Raw genomic sequence first — 23,919 nt, forward strand, 5'->3', positions numbered from 1 at the left:
GTGCAAAGTTACTGCTTTCCTTCCCCTCCGCCTGGCTACCCGCTGCCTAGTCCGTCTCCACGCCCCCTTCCCCGTGCACGCTGCTCCCCCAGCTGCTGAGCTTTCCTCGGCCGCCTGTATCGCCTCGCTGCTGTCCCCGGTGGCCAAGAAAGGGATAAGTTAACTCACCCTTACTGCAAAGAGGCCGGGCGGGGTTTCAAAGTGAGCGGGTTTCCGTAGTGTAGTGGTTATCACGTTCGCCTCACACGCGAAAGGTCCCCGGTTCGATCCCGGGCGGAAACAAGTTCATGGGTTCTCTTTTCTCGCGTTTCTTTGTTAAAGTGAAAGGCTGAAGCAGTGAAGTGGATAGGGGCATTACTGCAGGAGGGAGACTTGCCAGTTGCCTATGCGCTTCACTGGCCTCCAGCTGCCCAGTTTTCTTTTTCCTTGCCTTTATATTCTGGCCCTTGCTCATTAAATAACCCTACACCAGATGATGACTGGCATTTGCAAAGTGAAATTGTGGTGCAAAACTTCCCCACTGACTTCAGTGGGCCCAAGATTTCATCCCTAGGGCCTGTTTCTGGTTGAGGAGGGCTGTTCAGATAGACTTGAAAAATCTGTAATAAAAATGTTAAAGAATCAGAAAGAAATGCACCCTTGGTCTGACTTTGCAGAGGGCAAACTGTTGTTGCATTTCCACCAGAGGAAGAAAAATGAGATGTCGATTACAGTATTTCATATGAGGGGCTGATTCTCAAGGACAGGTATTGGAGGGGTAGCCGTGTTAGTCTGGATCTGTAACAGCAATGAAGGGTCCTGTGGCACCTTATAGACTAACAGAAAAGTTTTGAGCATGAGCTTTCGTGAGCACAGACTCACTTCATCAGGGACAGTGACTGCATGGTGTGGGCTGAATTAAGCAGCTGATACTTATTGAAATAATTGTAATTGATATGTGCCTTATTTGAACTGGTATGTGAATAGCATAGGGCCACCCACTGCAGCCCCAGAGGAGAGAGCCAAAAAGGAATGTGCCAGTTCTGCCCTGGCCGACAGAAGGCCTCAATGTTTGGCTGCGATGTGACTGCACAGATCTCATTTTAGGACAGGGACCTTTGAAAAGGAATTACAGATGTCCAATCACCCTCCCCCACAATTAAAAGTGATGTGTAATATCTATATTATTTCAATAAAAGGTGCTCTTTCTATTTATGTTAAATATGTCAGGCTCCAAACTTTTCCCTAGCGTTACAGACATATCCATCTCATTGAAACTTAACAGATGAGGCATTATTAGAAGCATCTGCACTGAAACAGAACTAAGGTTTAGCAGTGATGTGAGGTTACAGTTTGGAAAACCACCTGCATGAAAACTACTATTGATACTGCAAAAAAGCACCTGGTCTTCCCTCTTGCAGTGGTGGCTGACAGGCACATACATAAGTTGTTTGTTATTGCAGTGGCAGACTGTAGATTGGGTTGTGAGTTGCCCTCCCTGGATATTGCTGTTGAAATCTGATGTCACTGATTTCATTTAACTTTACCACTGAATTCAGTGAAGACAGGACTGGGTCCCAGGAGTAGACTGAGCCTGGGTCTTTTAAGTGTGTCACACTGCGTTGGAAAGGGTGAGACTCCAAGCAGTGGCTTACTCACTTGGGCTTATGGTCAACCTCCTCATCTTTTCTGTTCTATTCCACATGTGCATCTGTAGCCATGTTAAATGTCAGGAGTGAATGCAAAGATATGGTTGCACCAAAGAATCTCTAGCATAGGGTTCTTATCCCATGAAAACTTGCTAAATGCTTTATCTCCACCCAAAAGGAAGAATAAGTGGGACATTATAAAGATATAGGTAGCCTTAATATTCAATTTATGGGTGTGTCCAATTACTGTTAAAGGGAGATGAGGCTACTTTTTCTGTGTTTAAATTACGTTAGTGAAGGCACTAGAGTACCATCCTGATTGTGTGTGGTGATTGTGCCATTGGGTTGTTGTTTTGCAATTCAGAAAATTAGGTATTGGCTCAGAGGGTACAGATCTTTTTGAGGTCACTATTTCTGCAGGGCTGCCACTACTGCATTTCAGCTATTGCTTTTGAATGAACCTCTGATCATTTTTGCTCTGATCTTATTTTACTTCTTGGTAGTTACAGACAATTATTTGTTTGCAAAAATTCCTAGAAGTCACCAGAAAAGTTTTGTGGCTACAGATCAAGGAGCACGTCATAATCTATTTAGCAAATGACCCTACAAAGTATAGAAAAAAATGAAAAGAGGAGAGGCGGAAAAAGTATGTTCATTAGGTATGGAAAGTTGCTTAACAATCAGAGCCAAGAACAAATAGTTCCTTGGTGTGGTAGCAAGAGAGACAGTGATCTTCTGTAGGCAATATTAATAGCAAAATATTAATATAGATACGGTAAATCATTAGAAATACTGTCAATACCGTGACACTGAGAAATTGCTGGGCATTGCATCTCACATCATAATTAAAGGAAAATCCAGAAAGCTCATCTCTTTAGCCCCCCTCCTCCAGCCAGTGCATGATTGCTCTCTGCAATATCTTTGCTATGTGTTATACTAAATGTTTCAGGTAATTGGCATAATAGAAATTAGAGGTGGGAAAATCCTATTAAACCACTGAAATCCATTCCCTTGTAAATGAAGGATGGTTTTTCTGATAGGTTTACTTAATCTTGTCTCAGCACTGAGTGCTGGGCTTGATGACTTCTAAAGATCACTGCCAGCCTTCCATTTCTCTCATTAGTACATTCCAACTTCGTTTTTGCTTCTGACAAAGCAAAGTGACAAAGCTGAATTGTTGACCTATTTTGGTCAGGGCTAAATCCCAGCGTCCTTACTCTCTGATTTTATTTAGTGCTTACTCAAGGAATAAAAAAAAAAAAAGGGTGAGAACTAAAGGGTGAATATGGACTGAGCAAAAGGGCAAGATTTGGCCCTGCTTGTTGGTGGGACACATGGGGGAGATGTGTTGGTGATTCACCATTTAGGGTTGCTAGAAGTGGGAAACAGAGAAGTAGCTCCATCATCCTAGAACTGGGTATCAGACCGTGTGCTTCCCACACCCGTGCTTCTAAGGAATTGTCTGAAAAGCAGTCACTTCTTCCTAGCTTGTCTTCTTCTGCTGGCTGTCTATGGTCTGCTGTAGTTCAGGGCAACTGCACCTCTATTCCCCCTTTCTGAAAGGGTACCTGCTCTATGCTCACAACTTCTCAGCCATCTCTACCTCCTGACCAGCATTTATCCAGGCTGCACAGTTTCCTGCCCACACTGTGATACTCCCAGCAAGCTAGACTTTCCGAACAGGTCAGTCTCTGCCCTGGGCTTTCCTCTCCAGAAGTTCTGAAGAGCATACCTGCCTGCACTTATAAGCCACTCCACAGGAAGCAGACCAACCCGGCCCCAGTCTGCTCTGCTTTGCTGGCTCCCGGCTGCATGTCTCTTTTCCACTGCAGTGGCAGGAAGCGGGGCCACCTCGCCCCAGCTCGCTGTGCTCCACCGTTTGCCACTGGGTTGCTCTGCTTCACCACAGTGGTGAGACGTGGAGTTGGGTGGCCCCAGCCTGCTCCCCTCTCCTGAGCTGGGGAAGGGGAGAGGGTTGGGGCCAGCTCACTCCACTTCCTGCTGTCATGGTGAATGCGAGGGTATGCTTCACCCTGGCTGCTGGTACCAGGCCCCACACTAAGCTCCCAGGTCATGTTGCTCAGGGGAAGGGGTGCAATGGGGGAGGGAGGAGCAGGGGCAGGAAAAGGCAGGGTGGGAGCTGTGGCAAAAATGGGGGGAGGGGGTGCTTTGGGACTGACACCCCTCTAGGAACAACCCTGCCAGAGGTAACCTCACCTCCAACCTCTTAGCTCCCCCAGTATCAATATTTTTTCCTATTTAGAATGAGAATCACCAGATCACATTTTGGGCCTTTGATGTTGGTCTCCTGTACCAGGTGAGCAGCTGACAATGATAGGGCAGAGTTGTAAAAGGTGGGGGCAGGGGGGCTTGTTTGCATACACCACCCCCAGATATTCCTCAGGAAAACCATTTAACAATGTCTGGCACATTGTACAGTGTAGTCTTGGCAGCCCCCCAAGTCTCACATCCCTAACTTTGCCCCCCATCCAGCAGTTAGGTACCATCATGGCCCACAGTATTACATAATACAATGCACCCCAACCATACTTAACCTGCCATACCATTACTGAATTAAGGTTATCTGTCACATGGTCCTAAAGATGCTTGAGTAGTTTACTGTATCAGTGCAAGGTCAATGTGTGTACAACTATGCTAGTGCTGCATGTAAAGGAAAATACCACCCTTCCATGATCACACTGCAGTTGTTTTCTCAAGCTTGTGTAGAGAAACAGTGGGCCTGAGTCTCCACTGCCTACACTTGGAGGGGTCAGTTTGGAGTCTGAGCCAACGCCCACTGAGATCAACGAGTCTACTTTTTCCAACCCTGGACCAAGCCCACAGGCTGTGCAAGGTGCTGTAGCTGGAAAAGGACAACCAGACCCAGCAGAAGCGGTGATTCAAGCTTAATTAAGGCTACCGGGACAGTCATTTGGGAGTGGTGGGCCACAAGCTCGATTTAAACTAACAAATGTTATTTCAAAAGGCTTTGAAAATGATTATTTATCTTTATTATTTAAATAAGCTAAGCCGAGTGCAGAGGCAGGGACAGTAACAGCTCATAAACTAAAGTATCCAAAGGCAGGAGAGAATTGGAGGTCTATGCAGAAGCGGAAAGGAGCTTCGCAGAAGAACCCGGGCTGGGGAACACTCGGGGTCCTACCGCGAGCCTGACCCTGGCATTCCAGTGTATCCATTTCTCAGCTGCTCGCTGGGTCCTGGGACCTTTCCCGAAGAGATCAGCTTTGGAAACCCAGTAGAAGCGGGGAGGGGAGAAAGCGTCTCTCCCAGAGCGGCTCCCGAAGGCGGCCAGGGCCGTGTGGACGGCTCCGGCAGGGGGCGTTGTTTTGCAGCATCTTAGAGGAGGCGGCTATTGGCTCCCCAGCCCCCGAGCCGCCTCCAGCCCATGCCCAGTGCGCGAGCCGGCGCAGTCCCGCCATGAGTCCGGCGGTGACCCAGGTAGGGGTAGCAGCGGCTGGTGGGAGCTGCTGCCTGCAGCCTGGGGACCCCGCCGCCAGGGCGAGCGCAGCGCTGTGAGCTCGCCGCCAGGCACCATGCTGCGCGCTTGGGAAGAGGAGTGGGATGAGAAGACCCAGCTGCGGGAGCTCAACTCCCGCCTGCGGCTCTACGTGGGGCGGGTGAGGCAGCTGGAGCAGGAGAACCGGCTGCTGGCCCGGGAGGTGGTCGAGCTGCAGAAGCAGGAGTCGGCCGGGCTGCGGGGCCCCCAGCAGGAGCTGGCCGAGCTGCGGCATTGCCTGGCCGAGCTGAGCCGGGCCAAGCTGGAAGCAGAGCTGGAGCGGGACGGTCTGCGTCAGGAGTTCGGGCAGCTGCAGCTGCTGGGCACCGAGGTGCTGGAGCTGCGGCGCCGCCTGGCGCCCGAGCTGGCCGGGCAGCGGGCGCTGCTGGAGCGGCTGTGGGGCGAGTGCGCCGCCCTGGAGGAGCTGCTGGAGGGGTTGCAGGCCGAGCACCGCCGGCTGCTGGAGCGGCAGCGACGGGAGGCGGGCGAGGTGCGGGCCCTGCGGCTGGATCTGGCCGCTCTGCCGCCGCCGCTGGCCGGGCTGAGCGTGGAGCAGCTGGAGGAGACCTACGAGGTGGTGCTGGGCCAGGCCTGTCGTGAGAGCCTGCTCCGCTACCAGAGCCAGCTCCGTGCGCTGCAGGAGCAGCAGGCGCGCCTGGGCCGGGAGAGCTTGGAGCAGCTGCGGGCCGAGGGGACTCGGTACCGCCAGCAGCTGGAGGAGCTGCACCGCCAGGGCGAGCAGCTGGGTGGCCTGGGCCAGCGGCTGGAGCAGGAGCTCCTGGCCCTGCAGGAGCAGCGCGCGGCTGAGCTGGACGAGTACCAGGTGAGTGGCGGCGGGGAAGGGAACGCGGGCTCTGCCCCTGCCCACCCGGGCGGCTCACTCTAGCCGCGGGGGCTGGTGGCGCGGTGCGCTGCAAACCCAAACTCGGCCTGACGCGAGCCTCCCGAGGGATCGCAGCCGCCCACGCTGGGGCGTGGCCCAGCGCGGAGTGGCTGCAGCTGCACTGGGGTCCCAGCTGCAGGGCCGGGCCGCGGGACGGTGATTGAGCGGTGTGTCTTCCTCTCCTTCCTTCTCCGGGATCGGGCATCTCTCCAGTTCTTTTCCTCCCGCCCTGGGGACACTGACCCCGCCCCTCGTCTCCTGTGCAGACCGCCCTCTTCCACCCCCATCAGTTCCCCTTCTATAGTCCTGTCCCCATCCCCTCTGCCCCCACTTATTCCCTCCTACTCTACTCTAATTATCCCCTTTCATCAGAGTCTCTCTCCCAGCTGCTTGAGGGGTCCCTCTCCCTCACTCCCCCTTCACTATCCCTTCTTCCAGAAGTCCCCTCCTCACTGGGTCACCCTTGTGCCTTTCTCTTGGATTCCTTCTGGTTGTGTGTCCTTAGCCCCTGCATCCCTCCTAATCCTTCATCCTCTCTGGGCTCCACTCTGTGGCTGTGTCTGCACTAGCCCAAATCTGTGAAATGGCCATGCAAATAGCCATTTTGAATATTACTAATGAGGCACTGAAATACATATTCAGTGACTCGTTAGTATGCTGCCAGCCATGGCACTTCAAAATTGCTGCAGCTCGTCCAGATGGGGTTCTTTCCAAAAGGACCCCACTAACACTGAAATCTCCTTATTCCTATCTGCTGATCTGTTAGTCTGTAAGGTGCCACAGAACTTCTTATTGTTTTTGACCATACGTACTTCCCTGCCTCTAGCTCGGCATCTGCTCCTGAAACCCTTCCCAACCTCTGCCTTTGCTTGCCCTTTCCCTGCGCCCTCCTGCTTGGCACCTTCTCGTAGGGTGCTTTTCTGCAGCATCACAGCGTTGGGGCTGGGGCTGTGCTCTGGTTGGGCGAGGCAGTAGCCTGCAAGCAGATGCCCAACAGGAGGGTGCAGAGAAAGGGCAAGCGAAGAGGAAGGGTTTTCAGGAGCAGGTGGGGAGTCAGAGGCAGGGAAGGATGTTTGGTCAGTGGCTGGGAGGGGAGGCAGCTGGAGTGAGGGTACGCTGTGAGCTAACAGGCCACAACATTAAAGGGTAGGCCTCAGAGTGGCTGCTTCTGGCAGATGGAGACAAACTCAAGCATTCCCTTTCAAGACCTTGGGCTGTGCTCAGAGCTCTGGTTGTGACGCGTGAAGGGTGAGAGGATCATCCTTAGCATAGAGCAGTGGTTCTCAACCTTTTCAAGACTGCAACCTGTTTTGACAATTCAGTAAAACTTAGTGACCAAAGGCAATTCAAAACCAGGAGCCGGGGTGGGGATTTTCCCCTGGGGATTTTTTTTTAATAAATCTTGATTTGCTTCCCACTGCCAGGCTTAAAATCCTTGCAGCCCCAAACCAGCCTCTTGCCCCCAGGCTTAAACCCCTCACAGCCCCAGACTACCCTCCACCTACTTAACATGAGCACCACTGTGGCCCCCACAGTTCCTTTGCTGGGCCATCACTGCCTCCTCCCCGCGGCTCCCCTCAGCCCTCCTATTCCCGTCCCCCACATACAGCTCAGGTGGTTCCCTGCTGCACTGAATGGGACTCAATTTAATTGGCTTAGTGGCCCAATCCTTCCTGTCAACCGTTAGACCAACTGAGTTCAATTTCAGCACCACAGGGCAATGACTGTGAACTGGATGAGTGAGCAGCGGCAGTGGTGGGAGCGCAAATGGCTCCTTAAAGAGCCACATGTGACTCGGAGCTGCCCAGCTGGTGACCCTTAGAAAAATCTAATGGTGACTCATGTCTGGGTCCAGGCCCATAGGTTGGGAATTCCTGGCATAGAGGGTGGGCTACCCTGAACAGGCACACTGAGCTGTAGAGTCAGCCCTGGGTGAGACTGCACCCGGCTAGCTAACATGAGACCCTTGGCCAACTCCCCACAGGCACTCTGTGACATGGAGGAAGCCCTGGGAATGGGAGAACTGAGCCATAGCATTCTGGGACATGGTTAGTGATACAGACAGCCACCACAGGGCCTGGAGCAAGGTGAGAAGTGGGCCTGGTTCTGTGTCTAGAAGGGGTGGGGCTTGGGGCATTTGGCCTTCAGTGCTGCCCAGACCATGGCGCTGGGTCACTTTCCTCCCTTGCAGCTGTGCGCAGCAGCACTGCTATGGTAATGAAAGGGGTGCAGAGCTCAAAAATGCCATGCTATTTTAAAATACAATGGCAGATTGCCCCAGAACTTCTGGCCCAGAGTTCTGACTGCCACTGTCACGAAGTCTGCCAGTAAAAACTGCATCATGTTCATGGATGGATCAGCATCTGCTGGGAGAGCAAAATAGCAAAGGTTAGGGGTTGGAAAGACACATTGGGTCATCCAGTCCATCAGTCCTCTATACGGATCAGAAAATAGTTTTGCCCTCAATTTCCTCAGGGCAGCATTTTTTTTGTTGTTCTTCATCAGACCTTTTATTAACGCTTGGCTAGATCTCTTTGTCTGTCTGCAGCTCTAGTATTAACGATCACATTGTGTGCAAGGGCATGTCTGCCAGGGGAGATTATGGAGATATTGCATATTGTGAGGCAACCAGTGTGTGGCTGCTTTCTATGTGGATTTTAAACTGCGAGCTCGTTGGCCAGTTGCCGTGAACAGAGACGGATCAGTTCCAAATAAACCAAAACACAGCTTTTACGCTTAGAAATAATCTGGTCTTTGAGGGTTGAGTCATCCCCTTTTAAACATACATGTAGGTATTTATCAAAGCAGTAGATTGAGATTTTTGTCTATGAATCTCGTGTTGATTTTAATAATAGCCTTGCAAGCAACACCAGACTTGACAGGTCTGAAGAAGTAGGTCTGTCCATAAAAGCTCATCACCTAATTATTTTTAGTCTTGAAAGTGCTACATGACTGCTTTTTTGTTTTGTGAACTAATGCCAGGTGAAAGTGTAGAGAATAACAGTGCTTTTACTTGGAGTTTCCTGTGGTTCAGGTGTTTTTATTTTGATTAGGGTGAAAATTATTCTATATATGCTTCTACTAGAATTTAAAAATGACTTAATTCCTAAGATACCTTTATAGCTGTGTTATAAAACAATGATGTTAGAAATTCATAGTGGAAAACTGATTGATTGATCTTGAACAATAATGGCTCAAATTGTTTTGCTGAAGGAGCACAATATCTAAAGAATCATTTTCCCTTTTCCCCCACCTTTTATCATGTACAGGTGTGTCCCAAAAGTTTTCTCCCTACTACAGGTACAGGAATGGCAACTTCTTTTCCCCTAACTCAACCAGAGGCCATTTTTCTCTATAAGTGTCCTCATCATATGGGTTTACATTTTGCTGAGGATTAGTGGGGAAGGGTGATTGCAGGTCTTTCGGAGAGTGAGTCAACTTTTAAAATGTTACAGGATTGACAGCACAGATGAGAAACAGGTTAAAAAAGCCAGTTAATAGAAAAATCAAAATTACTGTGTGTCTGCTAGTTGTTCTGTGGTTATGCTCAGAATGAAACTTTCCTAAATTTAAAATCAGCCTAGTTTGGGGTGTTTTAAGCACACGATCTTACTGGTACTTTAGAATGAGTTACGGTAAGCAACCCAAACTGCTGTAGCCCTCCCAAATGAAAACACCCCAGCTTCTGTTTTTGCACACATTTAGATTATATTATAGCCTTTGTAAAACGGGCACCTTGAGGGTGTGTGCATATTGCCTCTCCATGTGGTTAGGGTGGACTCACTGCTGGCGTGCCATCTTATGGCTAGGCATGGTGTAGCAGGCTTTCCTTTCCTGCTGATGTGACTCTGACTCTAGATCTACAGTGTTCTGCCTCGGCTCGTAGTTTGGTCCTCCATCTAAGCCATTTGCTGTGCCTAACCCTTTGGGTACCGGGGTTGGAGGGGAGGGAGGCGCTTTTTCCTACCTCAGTTCGTGGTCAGCAGATGTTTGCTACAGCCCCTTCCTGGGCCCACTGTGTTGTTCTTACCAGCCATCACAACATCTGTCTTCACGGGCTGCACAACGTAAATGTTCTCAGAGCAGGGGCGTGCAGTTCCCACCCCTGCTCTGTCTCTCCTGATAAGTCTCAAATGACAGTGTAAACAGACCATTTTTGTCTTTTTCACATCTGACCTTCCTTCCTTCTTAGCTTTCCCCTGTGTTCTGCTTGAACACCCCCTAGAGTTTCCTCCCTCAAGATCCAGATTCTCCCATGCATCAAGGAGCACCACTTGTGCCTATCCCACTGGCAGCTCCTGGCCAGTTGCTACAGTTCTTGGCTCAGACACATTTCAGGTCCAACTCTTTCCTTGGGCTTCTTCCTTCTATGCCCCTGGAGTCCTTTCCTTAACTCTGCTTTTTATAAACTACTGTACTGCTTGGGAGCATGGAGGGGTGGGAGTGGGGAAAGGACAGTGTAGAATTCTTCCTGTCTTTCTCTCCTGGCTTATCTTAGCTTCTTCCCAGCATCTTAAGCATCTTTAATGGGGATGCCATACCCTGTAGTTGCCACCACGTGCTCTAAATGAGTGCTCCAGCTTTCCTTACCCCTTACAGAGCCAGTGTGAGAGCTACACTCTGTCTGAATCATATTCAAACTCCTCCATTTACTCTTAGAGATTTTTCTAGTGACCAATTATTCAAACTCAACCTGGCTGTTCAGGCAATAAATGGGAAAGAGGTAAACTCTCGTAACTATATTTCAGGGGAGAATATAAGATGTCAGAACGCAAGTATTTTAGGCTTTCTATTCTTGCTCAGTACTTTTCTGATAATTTTTTACAGGAGAGAAGATATTTAGTTAGGCTTTTGAAGTCATGTCTAAAAACCAGTTTTAGATGTTTGTTTAAATATGATTTCACTTACCGATAGACATTTTTTGAAATGCATGGTTATGGTAGGATTTTCCTTTGCAGTTGCTGCAAGAGGATTTATTAATATTTTCCATATTTTATCCACCTTTTCTCTGACCATCCAGTTCTCCTTAGCCTCAGTAAAGCTTTGTCTGCTGATAGGTAATTCATTTTTCTGCAGTACAATCTAACTCATGGAGTCTCATCCTTTTTTTTTCTGAGCTCCCCAGCATGCTGTAAAACCCCCCAAGCCCACTTGTACTACAACAACTGTTTTTCTCCACATAAAAGCCAGGGCCTCTGTAAATGGGCTGGAACCAGAACAGTTGCCATGGGCCCCGCACCACAGAACTAAGTTGCTCAGCCCCAGGTGCTGGAGCTCAGGGACCCAGTCTGCACTCTTGTATGGAAGGGGCTTCAGCTTTCTGCCCTAGCGAGTCTGATGCCAGCCATGTTTGGCAGACTCCCTGAAACCTGCTTTTGGGTGCCCCAGGACCCTTGCTTGAGAACTGTTTATATAACTGGACTGGACAAGCATTAGCACAGAGCCTGTACTGGTGTGCCAATGGACTGGTCAGTAGGAGTCTCATATCTCAGGATTCTATGGCCCTGGTAGCATGCTGTGCTTATGTAGAAACTCCCATAGACTTCAATGCAGACTCACATACAGTGTGATAGCAGGAGAGGGCCCTATATTTTTAGGATTCAAAAAACACCCTGGCTCCCATCCTGCTCCACTGAAGCCAACTGGACATTTGCCACCAACTTCAATAGGCTTAGGATTGGCTCCTGTATCTGCTCCAGGGTGCTGCGGGCTCCAAAAGAGAGGAAAACAGCCTCTTGTTGAACTAACATTTAACATAAATCTGTCATGTTGCATTTCCGTGCCGATTCCAGCCAGCCAAGTGTTGAGTGCCCTCTTTCACCTTTTCTCCCATTAAGCTGCTGAGTGGCTGTGGAGTTGGTAAAAGATATGAGATGAAGGGTTCTGGGGAGACTGATGTCCTTTCTTTATTCACAGAACAAGTACGGTTTGGGCCGCACTGTTGCAGTCTCTCTCACTGCCCTGCTAATGTTCTGTGTCCCTGACTAGAAGAAACCACCTTTCAGGGGTGTGAGAATTAGTCCCTTTCAGTGCTTGAGTGGACCTCCTTGATTTTTCCTGTTTAAATAGTAATTTTTATTCTATCCATGAACAGAATATATTATATGCACCAAGGCATGTGCAAATAGAAACACATGATGCTCTCTGGGGGTGGCTGTAGGTGCTCTGCTAATCAGCTGGGCGACACCTGAATCTCTCCTGGGTGGCTGCCCACATGCTCAGCTTACAGAGAACACTGTACATAACTGAGCAGTGACCCTTTCCAAGTTAATCCCTTTGCTCAGACAGCTGAAGGGAGCCGATGTAGTGCAAGAACACAGGTCACCCACCTTCCAAGATAGGGAGGCTCTGTCTTTACCTGCAATATCCAGAAAGACTTGAGAGTGCTAGAGTATACCAAGTTACTGCAGCATATATAAAGGCCAAGAAAACACGAGACTGCTGTATTGGAACCAAGCCTTTGGATCACATGTGCATCCAAGTCTGCTGAGGGTACGTCTTCACTCCAGGGAAAATCGACTGTGCTGCAGTCGATCTTCTGGAGTTTGATTTAGTGCGGTAGTCGCGCCGCACTAAATCGAACTTACAGGGCACCTGCGTTGGCACTGATACTCCTGCTCCCTGTTGGGAGTAAGTGGACCTTCCTTAGCTGAGATAGCGTGGAAGCCTGAGTTAAGGTACATGGACTCTAGCTATGAAATTAACGTAGATAAACTTGCGTACCTTAATTCGACCTTCTGCTGTATTGTAGACCTGCCATCAGTTTGGGGAGAGTTCAGGAACTATCTCAAGTACAATCCCAGGGTATAGACCCCCTGCCTGGAGCCCCTTGGGACTGTATGGCCTAGCTGCCCTCAGCCCTACAACCAATGCTGGTCCTCAGTGAGTATTCAGAATGCTGCTCAGTTAAACTACTCGGGATGAAAGTGGGTGGCCATCCATATCCTGTTTCCTAATGAATGCTCAGGAGGACAGAACTTTGCCTGAACCATCTCCTATATGTCCAAACATCCCCAGACATTGGATCTCAAATCTCATGACTTGGGTCCATATATCTGGGGTCTCTAAATAGGTTAATAGACAGTTGCAGCCAAGTTGGGTTCTATTCAGGTTGTCATGTTGCATCATCCACCATTGTATGAGAGCATTTCATATGTTTTTAGATGGGAGGCATTTGTGTTTATTCGAGTTTTGAATCTGACTTGTAACGTGCAATATACATTTGTAAGAGGGTGCTTTTCACTTGCCTGCATAAAAGGTCGTTTTTGTGGCTATGTCTACACTAGAGTGTCTTGGGGTTTTGTAGACAAAATGTTGACAAAAAAGCCTTGTAGATGCTTGGGTGGGCCCTTTTGTTGACAGAGCGGATCGAAAGTTCTATCTGCTTTTATGTGTAGATGCAATCTGTCAACAGAAGTTTTGTTGGAACATCTCTTCTGACCATAACTTCTGTAGACAGATACTTCTAGTGTAGACGTAGCCTGTGTGAGGGGGGAGTGCTAAGCAGGGCAGTTGAATGGGGTTTTGTTTAGATTGATATTTGAAGACAGTTGAGCCAGGTGCAACACGCACACCCTAGCATGAATAATCTATTCCAGTAGTAGTATCTCATGAACCTTATGCCAGTAAAGTCCAAACTAGGTTTATGGCTTTTCTTTTCCCCCTCTTTGTTCCCTGTAAAGCTGAACTGCTGGTGCATGTTGCTTTAACATCTTTAAAGATTTTTGTCTTGGTGTTTTATAGTGAAATTATCATAAGTGCAAGTATAAAAGAGTAAAGTCAAATGGTTCAAAACTAACCAACAGTGTTTCTGTTTAGAGAATAGTTGATGCACTAGAAGAAGAAAAGCAATTCCTGACTCTGTCGATCATGGATTACCTGAAGGACTACAATGAACTAATGCAAGTGAAAGCAGGACTCAGCCTTGAAGTTGAAACTTACAGGTAAGATTATAACTGCAATGGGTAGCACCATCACGAGATGTTTTAAATAACTCCTTAGAAGTCAAATGTGAACTACATTGGCCTACTCCATCTTTAGGATGTCACGTGGTATCAGCTTTTTAAAGGAAGACTGTTATCCTTAAACTTTTTTTTTTTGTGTTTGCAGAGTATATATATAATTCCCATTAGAGCTGAGTCTTTGGACTTCTGGGGTCTCAGCTTGCTATTGGCTGGTTGTGTGACCTTGAGTCAAGTCTCTTAGGCTACGTGTACACTAGAAGCATCTGTTTACAAAGTTACTGTTGAAAGAGATGTTAACAACAAAACTTTTGTTGACAGATCGCATCTACACATGAAAGCAGATCAATCTTTTGATCTGCTTTGTTGACAAAAGGGCCCCCAGGAGAGTCTACAGAGCATATTTGTCAACATTTTCTGTTGACAATACACATTTTATGTGTAGAGGCTCCACAAGTTTCGCTGACAAAACCATGGTTTTGTCTACAAAACTCTCTGGTGTAGACATAGTCTTAACCTCCTTATGCCTGAGTTCTCTCATCTGCCAAGGAGAGAAAATACCTATGCCTCACAAATATTGGGGCTTAATGTTGTAAAGTCATTTAATATATTCAGATAGAAGATCATGTAGAATTGTAGAGATATTATGACTATTGCTACTCTTAATACTGTTAATAAGTATTACCCATTTGTAAAGAGAGATTGGAACCTTTGATGTAGTGCTTCAGTACAGCCATTTTACCATACAGTAATTATGTCTGTAATCTATAGAACAGGATCTTACTGAAGGCAGACAATCCTAGAATTCAAAGAGCTTTGCACTTATTTTTTAGTAAAGTTCTTTGTTCAAAAGCAGCGTGCTTGATTACTATGATGCTGAAAGTCAAGTGAACTGTTAATTGTTCTTACCATCTACTACTGTGTACTTGAGAGTGTCTGTCTGTTTGTCTGTCCGTTCAAGAACTCCCAAACACTACGAGTTAGGACACCACATTCAGTCGGCAGCTTCCGCTCATAACTTAAAGTGAGGTCAGGGTTTGGTTGTGCCAGTAAAATGGGATGTACTTGAAATGGGATTGCTTCTCTGAAAACCATACAGAAAAGAGACAGAGTTAACAGGCAGGTGAAAGGGACTCCTGCCTGCCCCCCCCGCGGCCCAGGACTGCCCCAACCCCGAGCTTCCTATCTCATAGGCAGCATTTAGGGAGGTTGGTGGGGGCTGAAGCTCTCCTCCTCCAGATTTTTCTGGAACATTGCTGCCTGTTCCTCTTCATCAGGGAGCAAGGGGCAAGTGCAGTCTACTGCATTCCTCGCTCTGGCTGGGGAGCAGACGAACCTGGACCTGCGTCAGCTGGGGGACATGCAGATGAAACTTACTCTTTACAAGTCGTATTGATTTTTAAATTGACGAGACATTCTTATGGAGTGGACCGAATAACTTGAAGTGTGTTATGTGTGGCTGCTGTTTTACCCTTGTGAATCCATAATTTGTTTATATTGTGTATTGATGTTTGACAAACAGTACATAGTTACACATACTTACAACATTGCTTGATTCTCAATACTGCTACTACTGTCTTCCCATATTGTGCAATGTTGCTATAAGCCAGGAAGCAGCTGAGTTGTCCAGAAAGTGGCGGGTGAAGTGATCCACATGTTGATTTAATTCAGAGCAGTTACTAAGCAGACAGTGCACAGAAGTCACTCTTTCTAAAAACAATTCGAACTCCTGAGTTCTAATCCCATCACTGGCACCAACTTCATCTGTTGCCTTGGGCTTGTGATATGATCTTTTTGCCTTGGTTTATGAATCTGGTAATTGGGGCAATAAAGCCTTGATCTCATTGTTGCTGCTCAGATATCTGGGTACTTACATGCTTAGTAAGTGAACAGACAATGTGGTGCAGCTCTGTAAAAGTCAGCTGTGAGCCCATTAAATCTTGGAGCCTCTCCAGGAGGCATATCACCACTATCTCCAGGGCTACTGGTTTTCATGCAAATTGGCAGCCCTCCTCAATGAGTGGGAAACGAGTTGGCATTGTCAGGAATGCATGTTTGTTGTCCATTGAGGTTTCTGCCTTAGCCTGTGGAAGAAACTTGTGAAATGTTCTTTATTAACTTGTCATTCTGTGTGCCTCCTGTCCAAATCTATCTCTGTCTTGCCAGGACAGACTTCAGCAGATAAACTTACAGCTTCCTGTTGAAAGAAACTTTGTTTGGTTGCAGTCAGAGATAGGGGGCTTATAGTTTATCAAACAGCAATTTTGTCATAGCCCTGTGGGTACTTATTATTTTGGCTACTCCAGATTTCACCCAAAAAAGCCCATTACCCTTCACTGGGAATTTAATTCTCTGCCCTAGTTGATTACCTTTATTCAGTTCATTGAGTAAGACAGAACCAACTGTTTGAATTAAGCTGCTCTAAACAAGTTCCTGTAGTGATCCTTTGTACTAGGATATGTGGTATCTGCTTCTTCTCATTCTCATATTGGAAATCAGCTCCTGTCCTTCATTAGGCATATCAAGCTCCAAAGGCTGTAAATAGCTATGCTTGTAATTCTGAGGCTTCTGTTCTGAAGTTTCAGTACTTGCCATGAGACATACTGTCCTCTGACCCTCATGGACAAAGTACGTGATGTTTGGTTTACTTCTCTCTCCTTCATGCTGCACTGCCCAGGGTTTCTCTGTGTCTCCTGCCTGGTATGTTCTTTGCTTTGTTTTATAACTCTTCAAGGTAGTGTCTCCAAGTAAGGATGAGGGGACTATTGTCTCTGGAGTTAGCCACTGCCACTCCTGAATTGTTTGGCTAAAATGGGTATGTTGCAAGGAACACCCTTCCCCAAGGACCAGTTATGCTTCCTTCACCATGCTGCCAGCCCTTCCTGTGCCAATGAATGGGATCGGTTCTGGAAATGGAACTTTCCTTAGGCTACGTTTACACTGCAGAGCTATTTTGGGATATTGAGGTATCCTGAAATAGTAAGTTCGCTTCTAGGAAACACCCAGAGTTTTGAAATATTTTTTGAAATACCGGCCATGCTATTTCGGCATTCCTTTATCTCTCTTTGTGAGAGGAGTTGGGGTGCCTTGAAACAGCACTGCATTTCGAAATTGACTTTATATCAGATATGCAATTTGCATATCTCATTTCGAGTTAGGGACACAGTGTAGACATAGCCTTACATGGCAGCATGAAGGTCTACGCTTGGCCATATCCATTCCCATGCTTTATTTCTGAAGATAGACATAAATATCTTCCTAGTGTTCCACAGCATGGTCTCTTGGTTCTGAGTTCCTAAAAAAGCCAAAATAAATTGCATAAATAGTCTCAAAAAAATTGTGGAATATCCATCACTTGAGACATGTAGAACTACATTGAACAAAATCCTGAAAGCTCTACTATAGGGAATAGTCTTGCAATGGACAGCAACGTCATCTTGCCTGGATCCTCATCAGATGCACCATGTCTCAGTTTTACTTCATCGTCTCCTTCGGGTTGGGCTGCTTCGGGCCTGCATCCAAGGACAAGTCCTCCACTTCCATGGCATATGGAAGGACAACTAAATCCTAAGCAAGCCTTTTGTTGCCAGTTATTTTTGGGTTTCTTCTGCTTGCTGCCATCTTTCCTCAGGTCTACACTAAAGAGAGAGCAGCTGGCAAGCCTCAGTTTTTTTCTGTTTACTACCAAATGCATTCCTCTTGCCAGCCCTCATTTACTGAGGGTGTTCTGCCTCAGATAGAGTGTGTATACCCCAGCAGTCCTGGTGAGCCATCAGTTATCTGCACTTCTTCACATGATTCATGTCCTCCAATACCATGATTTACAAGGAGAACCAGGCTCAGTAGAACTGGGCCTAAACACTCATTAAACAGTCTGATCAACCTGTTAGAGGCCTGGAGTATGTCAATGGTTCTCAGCCATTGCCAGATCATTGCCCCTTGTTACAACAGAAAAATGTCCCTCCTGCCCTTCCCCGGCAGCCGGGGAGTTTCAGGACCCTATCCTATGTAGCAATGAATAAAGGGAGACTGGCCAAGCCCTGCTGGACCTGATTGTAACCCACCTCTCGATGGGGTGCTTGATCCCCAAGTTAAGAACCCAGGGAATGACCTGAGAGGGTTTTTTTGGGTAACTAGACTATGCTGTTCCTGACTAGTTTACCATCTTAAAAGTGTAAAAGCGATTTTAATATTTGCCCTGTACTGAAGTCAGTGGAAATGTATCCTGAGCCAGCTCCCATAGAAATACTGAGTCACAGTCCAGTTTTGCTGGGGTTTTCTCTTTATTTTCGTGTGCAGCATGTTTTCAGTAATAACGTTTTTAGATCCTGCTTGTCTCTGAGTCGTTGCCATTTGCTATACACAGCATACTTCTCGGAACTTATTTTTAGTGACTTCATATGTTGCTCCAGCAACTGATCAACTGTTTGTTTTAACAGTAGCCAAAACCCCCTAGTCATACTATCCACATTCCTAGTTTCCATCGTCACTATTAATGCTGGCAGTGCCTGCGCTGTCAGAAGTTTGACTTTTCTGTAGCATTGGCAACGCTAGCCCTAGTGCCTGATGGGAGCAGTGTTTTTCTTTGCAGTTCCTGCCTACAGGAGATTGGCTATTTGGTCTTTGGAGGTTTCTGGAGATTAGGAGAAGCTAACTGTGACTTTCCCCTAGTGCAGATGCAGAGTAACACCTTTAATTTAATTGGTTTGAACTTGAGTGGGGGCTTATTCTTAGGGCTGAATTTTACTAAATAGATGAATCTGTGTGTACGCTGGGGAAACATTTGTGGTTAGTAACCACCTGTTAAACCCTAACCCAGGGCTGGGCAAAGTGGGGGTGAGCCCTCTTGTGGGGGGTGTGAAATTTCAAAGGGGGTGGCCACAGCATGATTGGCAGCTAGGTCTCAGGCTCATCCATCTCATTAAAGTGTTGAAATATGTTACTGTTTTTGTGCATGTGTAGTCACATTTATATGCAGATTGTAAAAACTTGATTATTCTACAGACTTATTTCTTACAGGTGCTGAAAGGTGTTGTGTTTTTTTTTTTTTCTTTTTTTTCCCCTCCCACCGAATATGAACGTAACTGAAATATCTGTCTGTTTGGATTACGTTAGGCAGGTTGGGGAGCCCCTGCTAATGGGAGAGATGAAAAGTGGAGCCCGACGTAAAAAGTTTGCTCACCCCTGCTCTAACTCAGCCTATACAAATACATGAAGGCAAAGAAAACTTTACACAAGTGAAGTGTCAACTGATGGAGTGCGGTCCTTCTGAACTTGTAGAGGAAGAGGTTTAAAACCTCCCATTTATCTCAGTTGGTTAAGTCTGAAACCTAAAGATGACATTTTAGATGTAAATGCTATCTATTCCACCACTGATCATTTTAGCAGAAACTGCCAGCTAATGTGTGTGTGACACTTTCTTGCACTCCTTACAGGAGTCCAAAGCCGCAGTTATCAAAAACCTCCAGTGTCACCCTGCCACCTTTTACCATGCAGTTACAGCTTATCAGTGCAAAACAGTTGACATTTCCATAATGCAATGAAGAGGCAGCATAGCGCAAAAAAAAAAAAAGAGAGAGAGAGAGAGAGAGATCGAAAAAATACAGTAAACCTTCAGAATGTGAAATCTCACTCTCCCCTAGCCCTGGCTCCACTCCCTCGGCCTCATGTGGCCCCGGTTCAACCCCTGCCAGCCCTGCTCACCACCTGGCTCAGGCTCCAGCTCCGGCTCAGCACCCCTCATGCACAGCTCTGGTTCAAACCACCTGTGGCCTGGCTCACCACCCGAGCACGGCTCCAGCTTACCACCCCCACATGCGGCTCAAGCTCAAACCTCAACCTCCCCCTCCCCTGCTCAACACCTCCACCCTCAATTCGCGGCCCTGGCTTAACCCCCCGCCCCTTCGGCGTGGCTCTAGCTCAACATCCCCCCCACACCCCGTGCAGCTCCAGTTTAACCTCCCTGCCCCGGTCTAAACTCCCACGCGGGGCTCCAGCTTGCAACCCCCTGCACATGGCTCTGGCTCAACTCCCCCATCCACCCACCTCCCCAGTGCAACAGCTCCCCTGCCCCCCTGCAGCCCTAACCCACTGCCAGGCTTAACCCTCTCCCGCTGCCCCCCTTACCCCGGGACTTACCTTTCAAGAGGAGCCTGCTTCCTCAGCTGCAGAACGTGTGTTCCGCTAGGGAAAATAGCTGCCCATGACTTACATGAAATTTCAGTTACGGGAGGCAGTGTGGGAACGCAACCCTTGCATAAGCTGAGGCACTGCTCTATGAGAAACATAAGAGTTACTTATTGTACCGTGTTTACATTATTCAATTTGATAAAGCTGTCTCAGAATTTTCAGTCTGCTGCAGCAACGTGCTGTAGAACGTGGGTCTAACTTTTGGGGTGACACATAATTGGGGGGGAAAGGCATTAGTTAATAAAGAACAGAAGGAGGATCTTACTTCATAGCAGGCGACATAGGTGCATTGGTGGGACAGAGGAAGAAACAGAAGTTGTGGAATGACATAGGAAATACCTGCATATGTTCGTAGGATTTACCAGAAATTCTCCTGACCGTACTTATTTGGCCACCATTTCCAAAAATTCTAGCAGCACTCCAGATGCAGCCTTCTTGCATGCATTTTATAGATGATATAGAGAAGGCAACGGTCTTGCATTGGCGGATAGAAATTGCAGATAATAGAGACTTTTTTTTGGGTATGAGGCAAGAGAGCACTTTTATTGTTCTGTGCACATCCTTCCTCAGCAAAAATCTGTGCGAGATGTGTAACTTATCATAGAATCATAGAACACTAGGACTGGAAGGGACCTCGAGAGGCCGTCGAGTCCAGCCCCCCGCCCCAATGGCAGGACCAAGTACTGTCTAGACCACCCCCGATAGATATCTATCTAACCTGTTTTTAAATATCTCCAGCGATGGAGATTCCACAACCACAATTGTTCTCAGTAATGCACAAATAATGACATGTAATCACCCTGGTTGAAATCAGCACAATATATTTTGCAAAAATGGTTTGTGTGAGTACTTTATGGTGATAATTACCATGCTAGACTTTGAGGCCAATACATCTTTCTCTTCTGTTTTTTCAGCATTCTATTCCTGCTCTTTTTGGCAGTCCTTCCCCACTGTCTAAAATAACATGCATGGTTTTAAGAAACCAGAGCTGCTGCAAACTTCATCTCTGAGGCTTCTCTGCCCAGCCATGGGTGTTAGCTCAACAGCCGTTTACCACAAATGAACGGAACACAAATTTTGTTTGGCTTCTCAAAAAGGAGATTATACTGGAAGCAAAAAAAACAGGGGAAAAAGTCACAACCACCCATTGTTGAACAATTGCTTCTATCACTTTCACTGGTTGCCTGTGCTCAAGAAACTCGTACGCTGCAGAGTCTGTCAAAGTTCGTTCCCTATATTGGTGACAAACACAGGTATCCTTAGGGACTAGACCATCAGCTGGCTTCACTGAGAATATTAGACAGAATGTGAAACGTTGCCTTGTACAATAACAGCATTCTTTTTGCCTGGCCACGCCACCGAGGTACATACTAGAGAGGAGTGCTCCACAACCAGCATGCCATGAAGCAGAGCTTAATGTACCTCAGAGCCACGTGCCGGGGATGCTGTCTGCTGCTCACGTGCCCCAGCGCTTTGGTGGGAGAAGTGTGTGGTGGCAATGGCGGTGGCTCTGGAGAGTCACTGGCATCGAGTTAGAGTGGGGGGCAGGGGGGATGGGGGTGAGGTTAGAGTGGGGAGCTGGAGGTGCTTGGCTCTGGGGGAAGGTGAGGGGATTGGATTATCTATATTAGGTGTGCCGTGAAATTATAATGAACCCTGAAGTGTGACGTGAGGTGGTAAAGGTTGCTGAGCACTGCTGTAGAGTACACCTAGTGGACACTGTATAAAGACCCACACGCCACTCACTGTTCATCCCATGATTTTGATCATTCTGACTGGTAGTCTGACAGTCTGGCACAAACGCGACCTGTCCCAGCATGCTGTGCTACCTTGAGCTTTTTCCCTTTATGCACTTGTGGCAAACAAGTCTTGTTGAAATTACCGTAGCTGAGATTCAGTTTGGAGCTCTGTTTTCCCTCATATTGGGGAGTATGTTTAAAAATGGAAGTAATACATATACTTTTCTCTGCTGCTGCTTTGTAAGTGACAGTATTTGTCCCCAAAACTTGTGAAGTATATTATAACTATTCTACCACTTTCTTTTAATCCCGTGTATTTGCACCTGTGTGTGTTACAGAGCTTTACTAGAAGGGGAGAGCAGCCAATGGATTATTACATGGATGGAGCAGCATGGGAGAAAAATACCACAAGGTAAAAAAAACAAAAAAATGAACATTACGCTTAAACCTCTAAAAGTAGGTCTTAGTCACTGTGATTGTTTTTTCCCCTTTAAATCATTGTCCGTTTTTTGCAGTATATATTTAGCTGTCAAGCCAAAAAATGAACTGAGGGAGCTGTTTGAGAATCGGTATTTTTAAATGAATTAAGTGCTGTGCTAATAGTTGGGCCTGGTGTCCTTCGCAGTTCAGGCAGCAGCAATCCAAGCTTGCCCATACTGCTTATTAGCATACTTCAGCTAGGGCAGGTCTACACTAGACCTGAAAGATGGTTGTAGATACACAGTTCCAGCTACAGCAATTGCACTGCTGTCAGCGTATCTATGATTGACTTACGTGGCTGTCCTCATTGAGGGACGTCTACAGGAGAAACTCTTTCATCAACCTCCCATGCTCCTCACGAGAATAAGGCGTACAGGGCTCAACTGTTGACCCTGGATAGTTTGATTTTGCACATCTCCACTAAGTGTCTGACTGAACCCTGGAAGGTCAACCCTGACGGGTCACTCTCCCAGCTGCTGTAGTTATACCTTCCGTCATGTAAGGCCTATCTCCCGTTGGTTTGTTTTCTACGCTCATTCAGTCTGAGGTGCGTGTGCTGAGATGTGAGTTGTGTTGGTGTTTTTTATAATGCAGCATCTGTCTGCTTACACCTGTATGGAAAGCATCAGACTCCTTTCATTTGAACTACTGAAGAGTCATACGGCAGTAACACCTTTTGGGCCATTACTGGACACTTTAAAAAGTTAATCCCTGATTACATCAGTTTTTAACATGGTGCATGATTTTTCTGACGTGGAGGGGGGGGTTTGTTTATATTTTAAATTTTTGGCACATCCGTGCTAGACATACTCACGGCAGGTTGCACTCTTACCCTGAAGGAGCTAAGAATTCAGACTGGGTAACTCTCCCTGGCCACCCTGCTTGAAGAAGCATGAAATCCAGTCTGATTATTAGCATTCTAGCATGTCAAGGCAGTGCATGCTTTGGAGTACACAAACATCAATAAATACAGGTTGAACCTCTCTAGTCCCACACCCTTGTGATCTGAATGGTGCCAAATGAAAGAAGTTGCTGGACTACAGGAGGTCAATATTGTCTAGCAGCATTACTAGCACTCCCACTGTTTACAGCTTAAATAATAGCACAGAATATTGAGTGCCAGGACTGGTGGTGGTAAACTAACTTTATGGGACCGTGGGAAACTTGGCACAGCCATGCTAAGTGGTCTCCCAGCTAATTAAATTCATGCTAGATTATAGATGTTATTGGACGAGAAAGTGCTGGACTAGAGACGGTCAACCTGTACTAACATAATTACTCAGAAATGACACATCACATGCACACTAATATTCAATAGCTCTAGCTCATCATGATTAAGATAATAAATAAAGGGAATTAGCAACTTGCACACACTGAAACACATGAGCCATAATTTTAATTAATTCTGCTATAATGCTATCATTTAAATCCTATAAGAATACTTTTGTGTAGATGTCCACTAGTGGTGTGCTTGAAAGTGAATAGATACTATTTCTAAGTATTTTAGCAGTTTATTAAGAAA

General features: G+C 46.9%; 1 protein-coding gene and 1 non-coding gene across 2 annotated transcripts in view; both read left to right on the top strand.

The window, feature by feature from the left end:
- The first annotated feature begins 209 nt into the window (after nt 1–209).
- TRNAV-CAC (transfer RNA valine (anticodon CAC)) lies at nt 210–282 on the top strand. Its single transcript has one exon. It is a non-coding gene; the product is annotated as a tRNA-Val (tRNA).
- Nucleotides 283–4,647: 4,365 nt separating this feature from the next.
- SYNM (synemin) overlaps nt 4,648–23,919 on the top strand; it is a 28,820-nt gene continuing 9,548 nt past the window's right edge. Inside the window, exons 1-3 of the mRNA XM_075007288.1 lie at nt 4,648–5,968; nt 13,847–13,971; nt 22,256–22,329. Coding sequence (XP_074863389.1) covers nt 5,183–5,968; nt 13,847–13,971; nt 22,256–22,329 — 985 coding nt within the window. The 5' untranslated portion in view covers nt 4,648–5,182. The remainder of the gene's footprint in view (nt 5,969–13,846; nt 13,972–22,255; nt 22,330–23,919) is intronic.

This window comes from Carettochelys insculpta, chromosome 12 (genome assembly GCF_033958435.1).
Source record: "Carettochelys insculpta isolate YL-2023 chromosome 12, ASM3395843v1, whole genome shotgun sequence".
NCBI classification, from domain to species: Eukaryota; Metazoa; Chordata; order Testudines; family Carettochelyidae; genus Carettochelys; species Carettochelys insculpta.